This window comes from Synchiropus splendidus, chromosome 13 (assembly GCF_027744825.2).
Source record: "Synchiropus splendidus isolate RoL2022-P1 chromosome 13, RoL_Sspl_1.0, whole genome shotgun sequence".
Classification (NCBI taxonomy): Eukaryota; Metazoa; Chordata; class Actinopteri; order Syngnathiformes; family Callionymidae; genus Synchiropus; species Synchiropus splendidus.
This window is the reverse complement of record NC_071346.1, coordinates 8,274,201-8,291,627: the sequence shown is the minus strand read 5'-3', so window position 1 is coordinate 8,291,627 and position 17,427 is coordinate 8,274,201. Positions and strand designations below refer to the sequence as shown.

Sequence of the window (17,427 nt, the reverse complement as noted above, 5' to 3'; positions counted from 1 at the left end):
GCTTCGCCAGAGACAGTCAGGTGATTTTAACGTGATGAGGAACACGCACGATTGACAGTCGGTGGATTTTCCCACGAAACAGAGCAGCATTGTCTGAGTTCATTAGTGCCGTGTCAGCAGCTTGGCTGCGACGCAGCGAAACCGTTTCAAATGGTTTGCTGGTAAAAATCATTTGACATTTCTTTATTTGATGTGTGTGCAAGGCAGGGCTGTAATCCTGGAATCATCAGTCCACAGGTGACTACACAAGCAAAGATGTTACCTAAGCTGCACACGTCGCCCTCATATCCTTCAACTGTACACTGGAGACTTAGCTTGTCTCTTTGAGAAACAAAACTGGATAAAAAATAAGCCACTGAAAATGCTATAAACATCACCTTTACGCATATAAACCTAAGAGCAAATCCCATAACGTACAGCAACCGTTGAAGCCTAGTTTATTCTTCAACAGAAATATCCCTGCTCCTGAATTCTCCAAAACATACAATGTATCACTACGTCTGTCAGTTGTCTTTTGTTTATTGTAAAATGCCATTAAAGCAAACGTAATATTTGGTTACGGATATCGCTGTTGACAAATCCGACAAAAAAATAGAAACAAAAACAAACTTTAGAAAAGAAATATTTACACACACATGCCAGTTAAGTTTTGTCTCTCTTACGTTACGCAGTGTAAAGCAAGAGTCACACTTCAAACTGCAGTCAAAAGTAGAGCCACCTTGTTGGATTCCTTCTTTGCACAGCACGCATGGAAACATGATATTAGACTTGAATATTTACACATAGGCAGTACTTTCCTGCAACAGGAAGTTGGTGGCCTGTTTACCACAGACCAAGTGTTCCGAAGCAACCGCTGACTGCAGACTTCACTTGCAGCACGGCTGTTGCTCTAATATATTATGTCACGCTGCCTCTCAAAGTATTAGAAATAAGTTCATTTCATAGTTTCCTCTCTAGAATTGAAGTCATCCTCTCTGTATCATGAGCACATTTAGGCTGACAATCTGCTTTCTGGGATTGTTCGTTTAAATATGATGAGCTAACAAGCGGATGGCAGCACGGTTAGCTTAAATCTCTCCTGCTTATTTAGGCTAACAAACAGCTGTCTGGGATTGTTCTGTACATGAAGACTAAAAATGGCTGTTTGGAGGTGATAGTTGCTTTGAAAACATCCTTGGTTTGTTCGTGCTAATTCCAATGTGACACACGAATTGCTGTATATTTAACAGGCTGCAATGTCCAAATACAATTGCACAGTCTTTATTGAATGTTGTTTTGCAAATGGCTCCATTTCCTCACTTCCTGGCCAGAATCCAAGCTAGTCCTAATCCTAATGTCACTATGGATGTAAGGTACATTTTGAAACCCTGGTTGTAACCCAGATGTTGAAACCAGGATTAGGAATGTTTGGCTCTGCACTGGAAGTAGAAGTGGACGGTAAACGTCAGCTTGTCTGGACTGATGCGGAAGTGGGGCTTTGGCTGCGAGAGATTTTAGTTTGCAAGTGCCGTTTAATTTAGCTTTCCATGGCGTTTAATGGAGGTTCTAAATATTTAAAATCACAGACACATAATGCTGTGTTCAATAGGAGTCCAATATTTTAAAAGACACTCAAATCAGTATATGAGATGTTTAAGAGTTTTCTCCGATTTCTACAGAGCTTCAATGCTTCTCTCTTATTCAAGTTGACAAACTAGCGGTTGTTTTGCAGCAGTTAGTTAAATAGTGTCCGGCCAATTCATTATTCTGGCTAACGCTAAAAGCTGCTTTCTCTGATCGCAACAAATTTGCTATGCTAAATTAAGCTAATAGGTGTTTGCAGTGGACCGAGCTAGTTTGCATATGCTATGCAAATTAGCTAGCAAGCTACTTCCCTCTGTTGTTGCAATCCAAATATGAACAAACCAACGTGTTATTCTTACAGGCAGTTTAAATACGTTGCGATAATTTTAGCGAGCAAACCTCCGTCGGCAATAAAACAGTAGCTGGACTGGAACACATGAAATGTGGTTGACCATCACAAGTCATTGTATAGCTTATGCTGATTTAAGCAAACAACGTGTTTGCTCCCATCAGTCATGACAACAACAAAAAAACCCTTTGACATTGACGTTTCAGTCTGTATTTGAAACCATCTCACGGCAGGTGCCATAATATAACATAGCCATAAACAGTATAAAGTCCAAGTTATTTCTAAACACCAGCGATAAACGCTGCCCTTCAATGAGAGTCTTTGATTCAACCTCAGTGAGTCACTACACTCTGCTACTCATATAGTAATTTATGACTGTTATATTACACTATAAATAATTAAAAATTCTGTGTGAACATTAGCAAGAACCACGGCTCATGACCAGGCAAACAATGCTCCCTCAGACCTTTGCATGTCTCAGACCTGAACCAAAGTGTTTCCATGCTAAAGGTGCTTCTGAGTATGTGCAGCCAGATAAGAATGGCCCGGTATATTTGGACATTTGCCCCCATTAAAGTCATAAAGAAGTGAGTGGCTGCAGGGGCAGATAACCTTATCAGCCACTAGCATCTGTAACACACAAAGCCAAATATAAAAAAATCTTTGTTGAACCAGCTGAAGGGCGACAATGCAGCTTCGACATGGCTGCTGGTTCCTTTTATCCTCGTGTCAACAGACTCATTTCTCCTCTGTGAACCAGTCTTCCTGTGAGATCTTAGGTGGCACGCCCCCTTCCTGCGGTGCTTTAAACTACAAATCATTTCATCCACTCCAGCATAAGAACTCTCTGGGCCTCTTCAGTTAAGCTGCTGCCCCCACGACCAGGCTTCCTAAAAACCTTCTCACGTTGCTCTGGCAACATCTACTGATACAAAGCAGCAAAGAGATGATGATGTCGGCATTTTAAATATCTGCTCAGGACGTAAGAGACAAAGAGGTTGGCGCAGGCCAAACCACCAGACCAACCACATCCCTGAAATGAGTCTTCAGACTGAAGCAGACCAAGCGCTACAGAGGAACATGTCTGGCACGCACAGCTGTGCTGGAGGACATAAACGCCGCCCCCATCATGGACGCGACGCTAATCACCCACTGAGCGATGGTAAACAACTCTCAAGCGCAGTGTGACAAAACAAACAGTTCTGAAGGATTTGCATGACCTGTGGTAAAATATCAAGGTATAGAGTTACAGAGAGTGCGCAAGGTCATGTGACACGGGGGGGAGGGGGGGGTGTGTGACAAACAGAGATAAGCTTGACAGAAGTGTGAGTGGTTGTTAAAGGAAGTGAAGCGAGAGTTTCAGTTGTTATGGAAACGTAAACACACTTTTATAGATGCAGAGAGATTTATGGAGAGAGGAAGAACTGAGGAGTCAACACTGAGATGTTAGAATTGATGCTAACCAAACAGGAAGTGAAGCTGAAACCACTGTCATGTGATGTTGTCTGACTAAAACCAGAAGGAAGGTGCTTTTAGGGGAAAATTGATGCTGGAAAAAAAGCTTTTGGTTTGACATTCTACTCACGCCTGTTGCACTTATGTGTAGCTGCGCTTACAAATGGTGCATCACCTGCTAATAACACCTTGTCAGTGTAAAACTGACTCAGCTTTTCAGAGGTGAGAAGATGAAGAAGCTTCTACCGGGGAGGTTAATCTCTGATCATTTGAAAACGCCAACGCAATCTCCACCTACTTTAATACTTTCCAAACTATTAGGCGGCTCCACCTCACTGACTCAACCTCCTACATGAAGCCTCTGTATATCCTTACTGACAGAGATTTTACTTTCCCACCAACTTTAAACCCACAAGGATCCAACCTCTCTTAAAGAAACCCACTCTCGACACTCCCAATCTCTAAACTTCCATCCTCAGAAACGTAACTCCTATAGCAAGAAATCTCAGCGTCCTATTTGGCGCCTCCCGTTTATTTGATCCCCACATTAAATAAACAATCCAGTCCTGTTTCCTTCAGTCAAAAATTATAGGGATGCACCAATACTGAGTAGTGTACAAGTACTTGTATTTTAGAACTCAGCGATACCGATACAGAGTGCTTACGCCATTACACATTAAGTTACTTTTTAAAAACATTAATCCATATATATTGTGATTTGAACAACATTCCTCAGTTTGTTTTTCTTGACTGAGATTTAAAAACTGTGTGCTGCCGTAAAGTGGTATCGGTTTCGGGATATTGGTGGCTCAAACCCCTGAAGTCCTGAATCCTCCCCAAAAAATAAATTTATCAATCAAACTTGAGTTCATATTTTCCTGCTTCAACAACTATAACTCTCTTCTCACTGATATCCACAACAAATCAAGCTTCCATCTGGAGCAGAACTCAGCAGCGAGGATTCCGACAGTAAAGTAATGAGCGCAAACATAACCTGGACCTCCACCTTTTTTATAAAGCTATTACCTTCTGCTTTCACCGAATATCGAGCCACATTCTTGCCTCTGCTCATGTTTATACCTGTGCATGTGTTGACAAGCTATTCTTTGCATTCTTGACTTTGTGAATATCTTTCAGGGAGGTGTTTTATAAATAAAGTTTCATCACCACTACTACAAAACAACCAGTTAAATGTTAGTACAGAATCTGTTTTTGATGAAATTAACTTTTAACTGACCCATAAAGGAAACTGAACTTCAAATCTTGAAACAATTCCAGACTCCTTCGGTTGATATTGGCTCAAACACAAGACCATTCTGTACACAAGACATCAGATCAAATGTAGAAAATTGTTTATTAAGAAAATACATATGATAGCTGGTATAAAAAACTACATTCATAACTGCAACCTGGGGCAACACAACAGTGGCACGGGATTTACACAAGACTTTCATAGAGGAGATGATGAAAAACACAAAAAATGACAGACAAAAGCAGGTTAAAATATGCAATTGGCATGCTACTCCTTATACAAATAAAAAATATTCCAGCTTTATTTATATGACAGGTTTGTGTGAGGCATTTTCAGATGACATGGATGTCTCTCATGGTGCTCTTCCTTCCTCACGTCTTCCTCTGAATCAGTGTGGTGAATCCTCTCTCTGAAGGGCAAACAAACCAGAGGTAACTTGGGCAAGAGGAACTTGAAATTGTTGCTCCAATGCAGCATTTAGCAACATTGAGCTTGTTGACATCGGCTTTGAAAAAAACTACTTTTGATGCGAATGCCGCTTTTTTTGCAAAAACCTTGGTCATCATGGGAACTGGTTCTAGTGGAAGTACTTTATACTGGATTCTCCAAAACTCCACATAGAAACAACCAGACTGAAATACCGTCTAACCAACATTGAACGGTTACCTGTGTCGACGTCCCAGAAGACTGAGAGAGCACTTCCTGCTTGGCTAATGTTTGGTTGACAAACCGCAGCATCCCAGAGAGCGAGCTCAGGTCTCCGTCCTCGCCCACCAGAGTGGACTCCCTGGACTCAGCATCGTGCTCGCGCTCCGTGCCCTCAACCAGGCTCAAGCATGTGCTCACATCCGTGACGTTATACGTGAGGGGGTCGAAGGAGCCGTCGGAGGTGGCGTCCATGAGAGCGTGCCAGCTGAAGTCCACCGTGTTGTCTTGGAGAGAGCTTTCGGAGGGCGCCGCCGCCAGAGCCTTCCTCAGAGAGGCCTTGAGGCTCGGAGGAAGGTCCAGAGAGGAGTCCACGTGACTGTCCTGCAGCCACTCACAGACCACCAGGCTTCTCTCACCTGAGTGGCTGACTTGTGATGGTGAAGATGACGCCACCATGCCCAGTCGATTCTGGTCTTCATCTGGACTCTTCTGGTGGGCAGCAGCTGGGTGATCCTGGACTGCTCTTACTTGTATGAGAGGAGACGTCCTTGGCATCTCCACGGCTTCAGCAGAGAAGACCTTGCTGCCCGGCTGAGCTGTCTGGACAGTGTGCAACTGGACTGTGAGTTCCTCCAACTGGAACTGAAGCTGAGCGTTGTGCTCTTGGGCCTGCTGGTACAAGGTCCGACTTCTCTCCACGTTAGCTTCACTCTGGCGCAGCTGGTTCTGACTCTGGTCCAGCTGCGTTTGGAGGTGGTCTGCCAGCGCTCGCGCCTGATCCAGCTGGGCTTCCGTGTTCTGACGGCGAGCTTCGGCCTGCTGGAATTGTGCTGCCAGCTGGTCGTGGGACGAGCGCATGTTGGAGGACATCTGCTCCGAGACTTTGAGGAGCTGTCCCCGCGTCTGCTGCAGGGACTCCAGCTGAGGAGGAGACAGAAGATGGACTCAGTGTGTGGAAGGGGACACAAAAATATCCATCTTTTCCAGGAGAAAATAAAGTCTTGTGCTGCGATATTACACTGCATTTATTATCATGCATATGGTTTCCATTCGTTACATAAAAGGTGGCCTTGACACCTCAAAAACATCTGTGTGGTGTGAGATGAAATGCAGTGGGGAAGTGAATTAAACAGGAAGTGTGAGAACGAAAGAGAAGCAGAACCAGAAACCAACTGATCCAGGACCAGCACATGCTGCACGCACAATGGTCTGTCATCTTTCTCAGCCTCACCTCCTTGTTGTGCCGCTCCCTCTCCTGCGCCAGCTCCTGCTCTAAAGAAGCCACCATGTCCTTCAACCGGGACTCCGACTGCTGCCAGTGCGCCCCCTTCAGGTCGAGCTCCTCACTCAGAGAGCAGAGCTTGACGTCCTGGAGGAGTATGAGTAGATATAGTCACAACATTCGCTTGTGACATCACACTGCTCCACTGACCTTCTCCCTCATCTGTATTCTAGTGTCGTCCAGCTCTTTGGTCAGAGATCTACACTCACGTCGGGTCTCCTCCAGATCTTTGTGTAAAGTCTGAACATTCCGAAGACAGAGTCGCAGCTCCTGAGAATCCTGGAACACACGCAACATGAAGCTACACTCACACATCCGTGAACCTGAATTTTTTAGATAACATTTTTTTGTTATTTAAGGACATTTAAGGAGAATGTCTCTACATGTATTGTTTCTATATTATAATATAAGCCAATAATTCTCTGGAAAACTTAAATAAAATAAAAAAAATAATTAAGTATGAAATGAAACAGTTTATAATAAAGGTTATACTACTAACACAAACAGAATACACACATATTTGAAATAAAGGTATCATATATTAAATGTCACTGTCAAATAAAAACTAAAAAACGATTTGTGTGCTTCATGTCTCTTTTTTAAAAAGTCAAAAAGGCATCAAAGGCAGACACAACCAAGTATATTGACGCTCTTGTGACCTATAATTCTCAATAATAAAGCATATGAATTGCAAATAAACGCGGACATTATTACCTCTCTTCTCAATCGCTCAACTGACCGCGTTCATTTCACCACAGTTCAGAGAAAACTAGAGGCTGAATATGGCGCCCTCCGGTGGACCGCCAAGTGCACAGCAAGCAGGACACCGACGGAAATACGCTGAATGAAGTTTACACGCAGTAAGCAGGGCGACTATTCGTTGTCCATTTAAAGGGAGAAAGGTGGCGACCCTGACAGCTCTCATGTGGAGAAACCAGACATCACATTTTCTGGGAATATGACTTTCACTCAGAAAAAAAATCCTTTTTATTTAAGACCTCTTTCTACTTGGTATTCACACACTGATCCAGAGCTTAGTTTGGCTTGTGTCTGTGTTTATCACTCTTAGCTTCTGACCTTGGAACGTGTGCCTGCAACCTCCCGCTGTGCATCTCTCAGCTCCCGCTCCTTGTCTTCCAGCTGCTGCTGCAGAGACTCCACCTTCCTGTCCATCTCCTGCCTGTGGTCTCTGATGACCACATCCAGCTGACCCAGCTGAGAACAACAGAAGTGAGCGGCTCTCAAGCGCCACATGAATGAGTGTGTGTGTGTGTGTGTGGTACCAGCTTGGCCCTCTGCTGCAGCTCCCCTTGCCTCTCCTTCAGTGCATTGTCCAAGTCTAAGACCTCATGAGTTCTGTGCTCCAGCTCCCTCTGGGTCTCACTGTGAAGCCACACGAGAAGAACACCCAACGAAATCATTATTTATTTTGTATCGCACATATGGAGGATATCTTGAACACTAATACAATGATGGAAACGCTTGTGTTGCATAATCATGTGACCCCGCCCCCCCACCACTGGTGTGTCCCGGGGACAAACCCAATAAAGAGAAGGAACACAGAGAGGTGGTGTGAAAATGATGAATAAGCCGAAACAAACTGATTTTTCTTGTTGTAGTGCGGGTCACCACTGGAGCATATGACAGTAGTGTGTTACACAAATGACACAGCAGCAGATTCACAGGGGAAAAAAAAAATCAGGAAAATTTACACACGTACAAAAATTCATCAACATATGAAAATGAACATCATTTTTTGGGCTCACGAAACATTGAATTAAAAGTGCATGGCCAGCGCTTGTGCAGTCACATGACTTGGTCTCTCGTCACATTCTTGTCCTCACCTAAGTTTTATAGTCAGCTTTTCGACGGAGACTCGTCTCTCGTCGGCGATGGTTTGTGTCCTCTGCAGAACGTCTTGCAGTTCCTGCAGCTGGTTTAACGTCTCGCTCAGCTCCAGCCGCACCGTGTGCAGCTGCTCCTCCAGAGTGTGGACCCTCTGGAAGGAGTTCTGCTTGTCCGCCTCGCAGCGATGCAGCCTCTCTTCCAGATCTGCCACTGAAAAAAAAGCAAGCGGAGAATCAAACCTGGGGCGATTCAACGACACTCACAGAACCTCACCGAGGTGACTCTTGTTCTCCAGCATCGCCTTGGTGTGCTGCAGGTTCTCCTCCAGGTGGGAGAGTTGAGAAGACTTGATGGTCACGTCTCGTCTCAGCCGTTGCAGTTCGGAATTTTTCATCGACAGGTCCCCTTTAAACGTCTTCACCTCCGCTGTCAGGTTGCTGTCGTGTGGACGAGAAGGATGGTCACATGACTAAAGACAAAACATTAACAGCATCAAAACACAAGTCTCAGCGTGGCACTCACCTTAAAGTGAGGATAGCTCCCATGGCTGACTTTGAGTGAGGAAACAAACTAACACCTAAGCATCTCACACTAACAACAGCAGTCCACATTTATAAAGGCTTTTCCCAGGTCACGGGTAAAGAGGGACGGACTACTGTAGCCTACAGGGAAATGGGGATGTGGTGTAATCATACGACTGAATGACAAAAGCTGCACACATCACCATTACACAGACACACTGAGGACACAGGGGCATTCACCTCGCCAGCTATGACAGTGGCTCCTGAGAAGCTGATGTAGGCGGCAAAACCAGGAGGACTCCAACTCTGGCTTTATTTTATTTTGGAAAGGTAGCCAGACGCTTTTATTTTGTGACTGTTTGACCAGCACTGAGCTGAAATAATGTGAGTGTACTGCAGAACAACAAGAACACGCTCTGAATCAGTGTTGCATTTGCCAGCGAACGAGCATCTGTCCAGATGAGTTTTGATCACCAACTTTGATCAGAATTACCTTTTGAACTTTTGTTTATAGTGTGTTAAATTCATCCTCCATCTCTATGACGTCATTTCAATTCAGCCAATGCCCATAAACTTGTGGTTATTGCTGAATTGTGAAGCAATTTAAACCCAAAACACATGCAGGTGAATTGCTTTCACTGGATCTCTGGAGTGATAAACAGTAAACTAGATGGTAATAAAGGTACCTCAGAGAACAATACTAGTCGTGCACAACATGTAAAGTAGTAAACAGCAAAGGTATTGGTAAACACCAGCTAGAACCAGTCAGACCCGGGGCCCCTTCAGGCAGGTGAATCCCAGGGTAAAGAGAACAGAGGTTCTCACCTGACAGCCTCAGACAGCTCGGTGTTCCTCTGGTTCATGAGCTGAAGGTCTTGGGCCTTCACTTGAGTGTGTTCCTCTCTTGTCTTCACCTCGCTCTGCAGAGAAGCCCGGGCCTGCTCCAACTCGCGCTCCAAACTGGACACCTGAATCAAACCCAGCAATATTTAGACAAAACAAAGGCAATAATATCTCATTTATCATTCTAACACAAAAAACGGTGGGTGTAAGCATCATTTTAAACTAACATCAATTATTGGGCAATTTTAAATACAGTTTAAAAGGAAAAACAAGTGCAGCTACATTTTTATTAAGGCACACAGTGTTCACACTCTCACCTTGACTGAGGGCAGATTTTGGGGATGTCTTACAAAGATTCTGGCCTTGTCACGATTACATTTGCCACGTTAAATAACCTTGTCAAATCCATCAGATTATTTCAAACTCCCTCATAAACAAAGATCAGACTTCATAACCACTGAGGCAAACAAACTTCAAGTTCAAACGAAGACACCCAGAACGTTTTTATTTCACCCAAAAGCAGCTTGTGGGAACAGTTTGTACTGTAAAAAAGGGCTTTCCAAAATTGACAAACACAAATCCATTCAAAAGAATGGAATCTGGAAAATATAAAAATAATAAGAATAGAATAAGAAAAGACATCTTTCTAGAATTTGCCATCATCTCTGCTGGATTAATCTTCGTAACCAATCATTATGGTTTTTAATAACAACACAGACACGCAAGGATCTGACCTATTACTTTCAAAAATCCAAAACAGGACATGGCCTGCAGTAGGTCCCTACAGCACTGTGAATGTGGGCCATTGTTCAGGACCAAATGTACCTCCACAGTTCTACTCAGAGTTACACAACAGCTCACAAGACTAAACTGCTTCCCCCTCCAGACAGAGTTTACATAACAGCTTTTGCACAGGAATACTCAGATCAGAGACGTTTATTTGGATGTATTGGACAGTGCTCAGGGGGTCTCTAACTCAAGTCAACATCAAAACAAGTCTAGTATTGCATCTATTTACCGTGCCATCCGCCATTTTACCCTGTAAAACTCCCAAAAAATAAAGTCACTCAATGATATTTTTTCATTAGGATTTACAATGAAACAAAAACTAGATAGATCACGGTTTCCGGCAGCAATTTAATGTCTCTGACTAACTATTTGGAACAAATCAAATCGTCCCTAGTGCACAAAGTGACTCGAGTCAAACAAGTCAGAAACCTCTAAAATTGGGTTGTGGTTTTGTGCTGTTGTTGTGCCTTGTGTAACTTCGCACTGTTGAGTTTGGAGTATTTTAAGCGCTTTAACAGACTTGAGACACGTTTTGCTCTGCAGCGTACCTGTGACAGCAACAGGCTCTGGCTCTCCTCCAGCTCAGCGATGCGCCCCATGTTCTCCGTCAACATATTCTGCTGCTGCTGGAGAGAAAGCTGCAGCTGGAGGTTCTGCTCGCTGGTGCTAGAACAAAGCAGGCTGGACGTGTGAAGCTTTTCTTGCAGGGAGGACACCTGCCAGAGAAGACATGGGTGTAAGAGAGACAGAAGGGGAATGATGAACTGGAGCAGTTTACCTTGTCATTGCTCTTCTGCAGCTCAGCATCACACCTTCTCTTGGCCTCCTCCATCTGCTGCTTCTGAGAGTTCAGCTCTTCCCTGCATGTCAACAGCGTGGACTGAAGATCGAACACCTGATGATCAGAGAAATCAAAGAAAGAAAGACAAAATGTTCTCCAGTAAATTATTCAAATCCTATGTTGCAGACGTTACAGCTGTTTAGGAGACAAAGTCAGAGAGGCTAGATGGAGATGGTTTGGACATCTACAGAGGAGAGAGAGCCAGTACATTGGTAGGAAGATGTTGAGGTTGGAACTGCCAGGCAGAAGGTGGAGAGGAAGACCAAAGAGGAGAGGAAGCAGAGGACAGGGTGAGATGGAGGGAGGTGATCCACTGTGGCCACCCCTGAAGGGAGAAGCCGGAGGTGTTCTTCAACAGCTGCTCTGCAAACTGAGTTCAGACTTCACAGCACCGACCTTGTCAGCAGACTGGGCGACCTGCTCTCTGAAGTTCTGCAGCTGCTCATCTTTATGCTTCATTTCCACCTGCATCTCCTGAAATAAGAGCAACTCACTGTAGGTATCTTCCTTCTATTGCATTAGTCAGCGTTGAGGACAAGGTGTCCTGACCTGCTTGAGTCTTTCCATTTGCTCAGCCACACTTCTGGCTGCATCCCGCTCCTGCTGAAGCGACGTCACCCCCTTCTCCATCTCAAGAAGCTGAGAATGAGCCTCTTCCATGGACAACTGCAACTAGAAAAACAAATAAAAGTACATTTAAAGTTGTGTTTAATATATATATTAGTTCTGACCACTGGACTAATTTATCTGTTAGCTTGACTCAACCTTGAGGGCAGTAACCATTATGTAAATTGCTCACACGGATTCAACCATGCGACTGGTGGAGCCATTGTAAAAACTCACCATCTCTATTCGGTGCTGATGCTCTGAGCTTTGTTGGTCTTGTGATTTCTGACACTTGTCCAGAGACTGCTGATACTCCCTCTGCCTTCTGCTCATCAGAGTTTGGTAGTGCTGCAGAGTATTGGTCTTCTCCTGCACAAGTTCAAACAACAGTGCATCTTATAACGTATTGTACCACAAAGATGGTGAACTATGTCTTCAGAGTGCAACCTGTCAGTTTCCTCTACCTGCAACTGATTCTCCAGCTCAGTGTTCTTCAGAGCAGCTTGACCGTAGGCTGTGGTTTTCTCCTGCAGCTGCTTCTCCAGCGCCGCCACTCGAGCACTTTTTCTCTTCAGCTGAAACCGCCACAGAACACTTGCTTATTAGAAACTGAGATAATAAAGATTTTATCGGAAGCCAGAGGAAGAAAAAGAAAAAATCTAGCATCAAGTAAGCAGAACATACTGTTTTTTTCTTTCCTTCTTCAGGCCCAGTCTGTTTATTTTTATATTTTTAAAAACGTGCAGATGCTGTAAGACAAAAGAATAATTCTTCTGCTTGAGAAGGATAACTCAGGCAAACTACCGTTGAAGATCAGAAATCTTATATTTTTTCATGCCCTCAGAGTTTCCTGCGGTCGACAGTGATCTAAAATGATTTTCTTTATGTGAATATTATGTAACTGTCTGATGATGTTTTTAGACTGAAGGCACCTCTGATGACCTTTTGCACTATGGAAGGAAACTAGAGAGGCCACAGGAACGCGACACAGAGACAGAAAGAACCGAAGATACCAAACATGAAATCATGTTGCAATCAGTAAATCATAATTCACTGCCACTTATATACGTGTATTTCATGATGAATCCACTTTATACTGGCAGATGAAGGAAAACAAAGGTGGTTATTGTAAATAATCTTTCACTGTTACACACTAATTCCACAATAATTGAGAAATTACAGACAAAAATAATATTTATGCATATAACGCGTATAAACTATCTTTCACAGGAGCATTTTTCATTGTACCACATTACATCAAGGTGATGTCGGGACCAAAAACATCCATGACAAAGGATAGCAAATGGGATTGTGCCAATGGAGGGATATCAAAGTTTTAAAATTTCAGGATAAAACCATAAACAATGTCACACTTTATACAGAAGAGTTCGCCAATAACTGGGTCACTTCCACCATGATGTTTATGTGTCCACTTTCAACTCAAATTTGATCATTGTGGGTAGTATAAAGTACAAACATGTTTTAAACAATTTAAATCAATTTGCGGCCCTACAACAAATATAAGCTCTTCTATGAATAAGGTAGATTTGAACTTACACACGGACAGAAAATAATGCTAATAAAAAAATGTACTCACTTCTTTCTCTGCATCTGTTGACTGATTCAATTTGTCTTGCAACTGCTTTTGGAGGTTCTGGTGGTGGGAGACTTTCTGGGCCATGGTGCTCTGCAAGGAGTGAATCTCCTCCTGCGCCTTGTTCAGACGCTCCTGGAGCCGCTCCACTTGGTTGTTGTGTTTATTCCGCTCTATCTGCATCAACTGCACCACCGGGAGAAGATGCTGGTAACCTTCACCTGGAGAGAGTGAAGGTTTGGTATTTTAGAAACATACATCGCACATGGCCTGTGCATGCCTGATATCAAAAGAAGAAATTCAACAAAGATTTAGTAATCTACAAATAATTGCCATGTGTAATGAGATGAATCATACCTGGCTTGAGCCGCAGTATTTCTGCAGTTCTTGAATAATCCACTGGGGGCAGTATGCAGGGATTGACACAGAATTGGCCAGTGGCACCCTGTCAATCACATTTTAGCAGAGGAAAGTTATTCAAAGGGCATCAGCATATGGTGAGAAAAAAAACAAAGTACATTCATGAGATCCATGTTTCTGTACCTCTCGCAGATGCAGCAGGGAGATTATGGCTTCCAAACTGTTGAGCTCTGCCCGGCACTGCTGAGCATCCTTACAGCTCTGAGTCACCTGCTGCTCTTGATTCTTCGTCAGAGTCTGCAAGTGTTCCACTTCTCTTCGGAGTGAGACCAGCTCTCTGCTGTCGGCGTTCTTCTCTCTTAGCAGCAGATCCAGATGTGAAGCCTGTTTCTTCGTCTCCTCCAGCTGAGCTTGGAGGTCCAAACGCTCGGAGGCGCACGTATTCGCCTGCCGAACTTCCACCATTAGCTGACTGTGCGAATGGAAGAAAATGATAAGAATTTATTTTGCTTTTCAAACCCATACACCAGTCAACAGTTTGCCACATGTACCTGATTCTTTCCTTCAGTTCATCTCTCTCCCTCTCCAGTAGAGAAAACTTCATTTGTAAAGCTTCTCTTTCTCTATTGCAGCTAGTGAAACGTTCTTTCAGTGCGTTTTCATTCCTTACCACCTAAAACACAAGCAATTAGAATCATGACAATGCATGTGTATAACACTTAAATTGTTCTAACAATATTCTAACCTCCTTGAGTTTGACTGACACTTTGGTTTTGTAGTCCTTGAAAGCATCTTTGAGTTTCTCCGCATTTTCAAGTGCTCGGTTCCTCTGCTGTTCAGCCCTGTGTGTAATAAAGCAACAGAACCACAAACGAAAATGTCTCAAAATGCAATGCACTTTAGACATTAAATAAAGTCACTTAGCAAAACACAAAATAAAAACAACAAAAAGAACCTTTTACAAAGAGCGACCTCATTGGCCAGCTCTTCCCTCAGCACCTCCATTTCCTCAGAGAGACTGGCCACCACTATCTCGCTGTGGACCGCAGCTTCCTGGCTGCACTCAGCACGGATTTCAGCTGCCCTGAGAGATCACAAATATTAGCAGTGACGCTGCCTGAAGTGACTAACAAGTGCTGATGAAGCATGAACTCCAGTTTTCTTTTTACGTGATGGTGAGTGCTAACAATTACTTTAGTTCTTTAGCTTTATTCTCCACCTCCACTTCTAGGTGATGAATCTGCTCGCTCATGACAACAACACTATTTTGAACATCAACCCTCGGCGTTCTGGAGCAAACCTGGAGGCAAGAAGAACGAGAAACAGCATTTAAAATCCTAGATTTACTACACACATATTTGTTTCTCTACATAGAAAAAAAAGAAAAACAATACACTTGAGAGATGAAACATTTTAAAATAACTTTTCATTTATTTGAAGATAACACCTGAGCACCAGGGGTGGACAGATCATATGGGATGACAGCGAGGTCACTGATGAGTTCTTCGTCTTGCTCCGTCAGACAGGCGTTCTCTTGCCGCAGTCCTCCCTGTTTTCTCCTGGAGGAGCCCATCTCCATCGTTTCTGAGCTGGTCTACACACAGTGATTATTGTTAAAGAATTTCTTAATGATTACACAGCATTTTTGTCATTGTATTTGGTCATATAATAATACACTGCCTGGCCAACAAAAAGGTCATACACTCCGCCTTTAGCTTTGATTACAGCACCCATTCGCTGTGGCATTGTTTCGATAAGCTTCTGCAATGTCACAAGATTTATTTCCATCAAGTGTTGCATTAATTTTTCACCACCATCTTGCATTGATGATGGTGGAGTCGGACCGCTGCGCAAGGCCTTCGCCAGCACATCCCAAAGATTCTCAATGGGGTTAAGGTCTGGACTCTATGGTGGCCAATCCATGTGTGACCAGTCTGTCACAATTTGAGCCCGATGAATCCTGACATTGTCACCTTGGAATATGCCCGTGCCATCAGGGAAGAAAAAATCCATTGATGGAATGACCTGGTCATTCAGTATATTCAGGTAGTCAGCTGACCTCATTCTTTGTGCACATAATGTTGCTGAACCTAGACCTGACCAACAGCAGCAACCCCAGATCCAGAATCCAGGTGGCGCCTTTTTTTTTGACCAGGCAGTGTATAATGTTGCATTTTTAACATGTGTCAACTACCTGTATCTTCACTGTTCTTTCTGGTTCCCTCACATTCACGCATGTATTCTGTGCTCCTTCGACTTACTCTTCTATTCAGTTCAAACGTCTCTTTCTCTCCTCCTGCCTCTCACTGTACATCACTACATCATGGGCAAACATCATCATTTATAGAGACTACTCCCAAACACCACAGCACAACACTCTCTCATACTTTCTCTGATGGTACTCACTTTCTCCAACAGAGCCACAATTGCTCACTGGGAATTCTATTACAATATTTACAACTACTTGTACTATTTACCAGTGACGAATCCATGCCCAAGACAAGTTTATGTTGGGGCTTTTTTTTCAGACAGCAACACAGTTTCTATCAATTTATTGTAGGAGAGATAGACCTACAAAGACACACTGAAACTGACCTCTATACTTCTCTAACAGCACCATTCTGCAAAGTGCAATAGCCAGAAATAAACACTTAGACTTTAACTCATTTTACTATTGGCAAAGAAAGTATTTGTAAACCAAAAACAGTCCACTGCATACATAGTAAAATCGTTGGCGACGTCTTACCCTAGACCTGGAGGATAGTGGACCTTGGGCAGCAAGTCCTTCAACAGCCCTTATGGCTCCCCCTATTGAGGTATTTGGGGTTTTCCGTCTATATACACTCATCCTCCCATCTGTGCAACGGGGTCAGAAGCATAGAAACCTGTCAATAAAATATCACACTTTGCTAATGCTACGTTGTTAGCTTACCAGTGTTTCCCTTTTTCTGTGCTCCATTGGTCTCCACCGAAGTATCAACTGCTTTGCAGAAATACTCCCAGACTACACGTAGCGCCCCAAACCATTTTTTCAACAGAAAAAAGACGGCAAACGTTGACTAATGCACTCGAAGTGAGTGACAGCTAATGCTGCAGAAAAGTTAGTCGATAAATGTAAACAGTGCGCTTCAACGGGTGGCTAGCACGGAGTACCTAACGTCGTATTAAAAGGAACGCTGTCACTTCACCCGTGGGTCGCAATACAGTTCTAATAGTGCAAATTTTGGCTTAGACGCAAATTCGTTCAAGTTATATTTGGCAATTTGTTGATAAGTAGCAGACGTTGTCTCGGTCATGGAGCTTGAACTGGAAATCGCCGCCCTGCTTTTAATGGTAGCCTTCTGATTGGCTCAGCCTCTAAGAGCTGTGAGTTGATTGGCGCATAACAGTGGCTACGTCACTAAACCGCGCTCTTTGGCGCCTGCGCGGAAGCCTGTAACCAACGACAACCAGCCGAGTTACTATTTACTGTTTAC

At 43.6% G+C, this 17,427-nt stretch overlaps 1 protein-coding gene across 4 annotated transcripts; it reads right to left on the bottom strand.

Annotated features, from left to right (window-relative positions):
• Positions 1-4,749: 4,749 nt before the first annotated feature.
• On the bottom strand, positions 4,750-17,262 carry ccdc18 (coiled-coil domain containing 18). 4 transcript variants are annotated; one of them, XM_053884315.1, is made up of 25 exons: positions 16,884-17,262; positions 16,698-16,807; positions 15,399-15,545; positions 15,145-15,251; positions 14,907-15,035; positions 14,697-14,793; positions 14,503-14,624; positions 14,135-14,423; positions 13,949-14,036; positions 13,595-13,812; positions 12,462-12,572; positions 12,235-12,366; positions 11,941-12,063; positions 11,788-11,865; positions 11,329-11,445; positions 11,099-11,266; positions 9,744-9,886; positions 8,671-8,834; positions 8,394-8,607; positions 7,833-7,932; positions 7,627-7,764; positions 6,700-6,828; positions 6,499-6,636; positions 5,286-6,188; positions 4,750-5,028 (listed from the first exon to the last, which is right to left on the bottom strand). In XM_053884315.1, exons 2-25 carry the CDS (start codon positions 16,797-16,799, stop codon positions 5,008-5,010), a joined length of 3,978 nt encoding a protein of 1,325 aa, XP_053740290.1. In that variant the 5' UTR covers positions 16,800-16,807; positions 16,884-17,262; the 3' UTR covers positions 4,750-5,007. The 4 variants fall into 4 exon arrangements, with proteins under 4 accessions (XP_053740290.1, XP_053740293.1, XP_053740291.1 ...); XM_053884318.1 differs by lacking the exons at positions 15,399-15,545; positions 16,698-16,807; positions 16,884-17,262 and having other exon boundaries at positions 14,951-15,035; positions 15,145-15,198; XM_053884316.1 differs by lacking the exons at positions 15,399-15,545; positions 16,698-16,807; positions 16,884-17,262 and having other exon boundaries at positions 14,907-15,030; positions 15,145-15,192.
• Between the last annotated feature and the right edge of the window lie 165 nt (positions 17,263-17,427).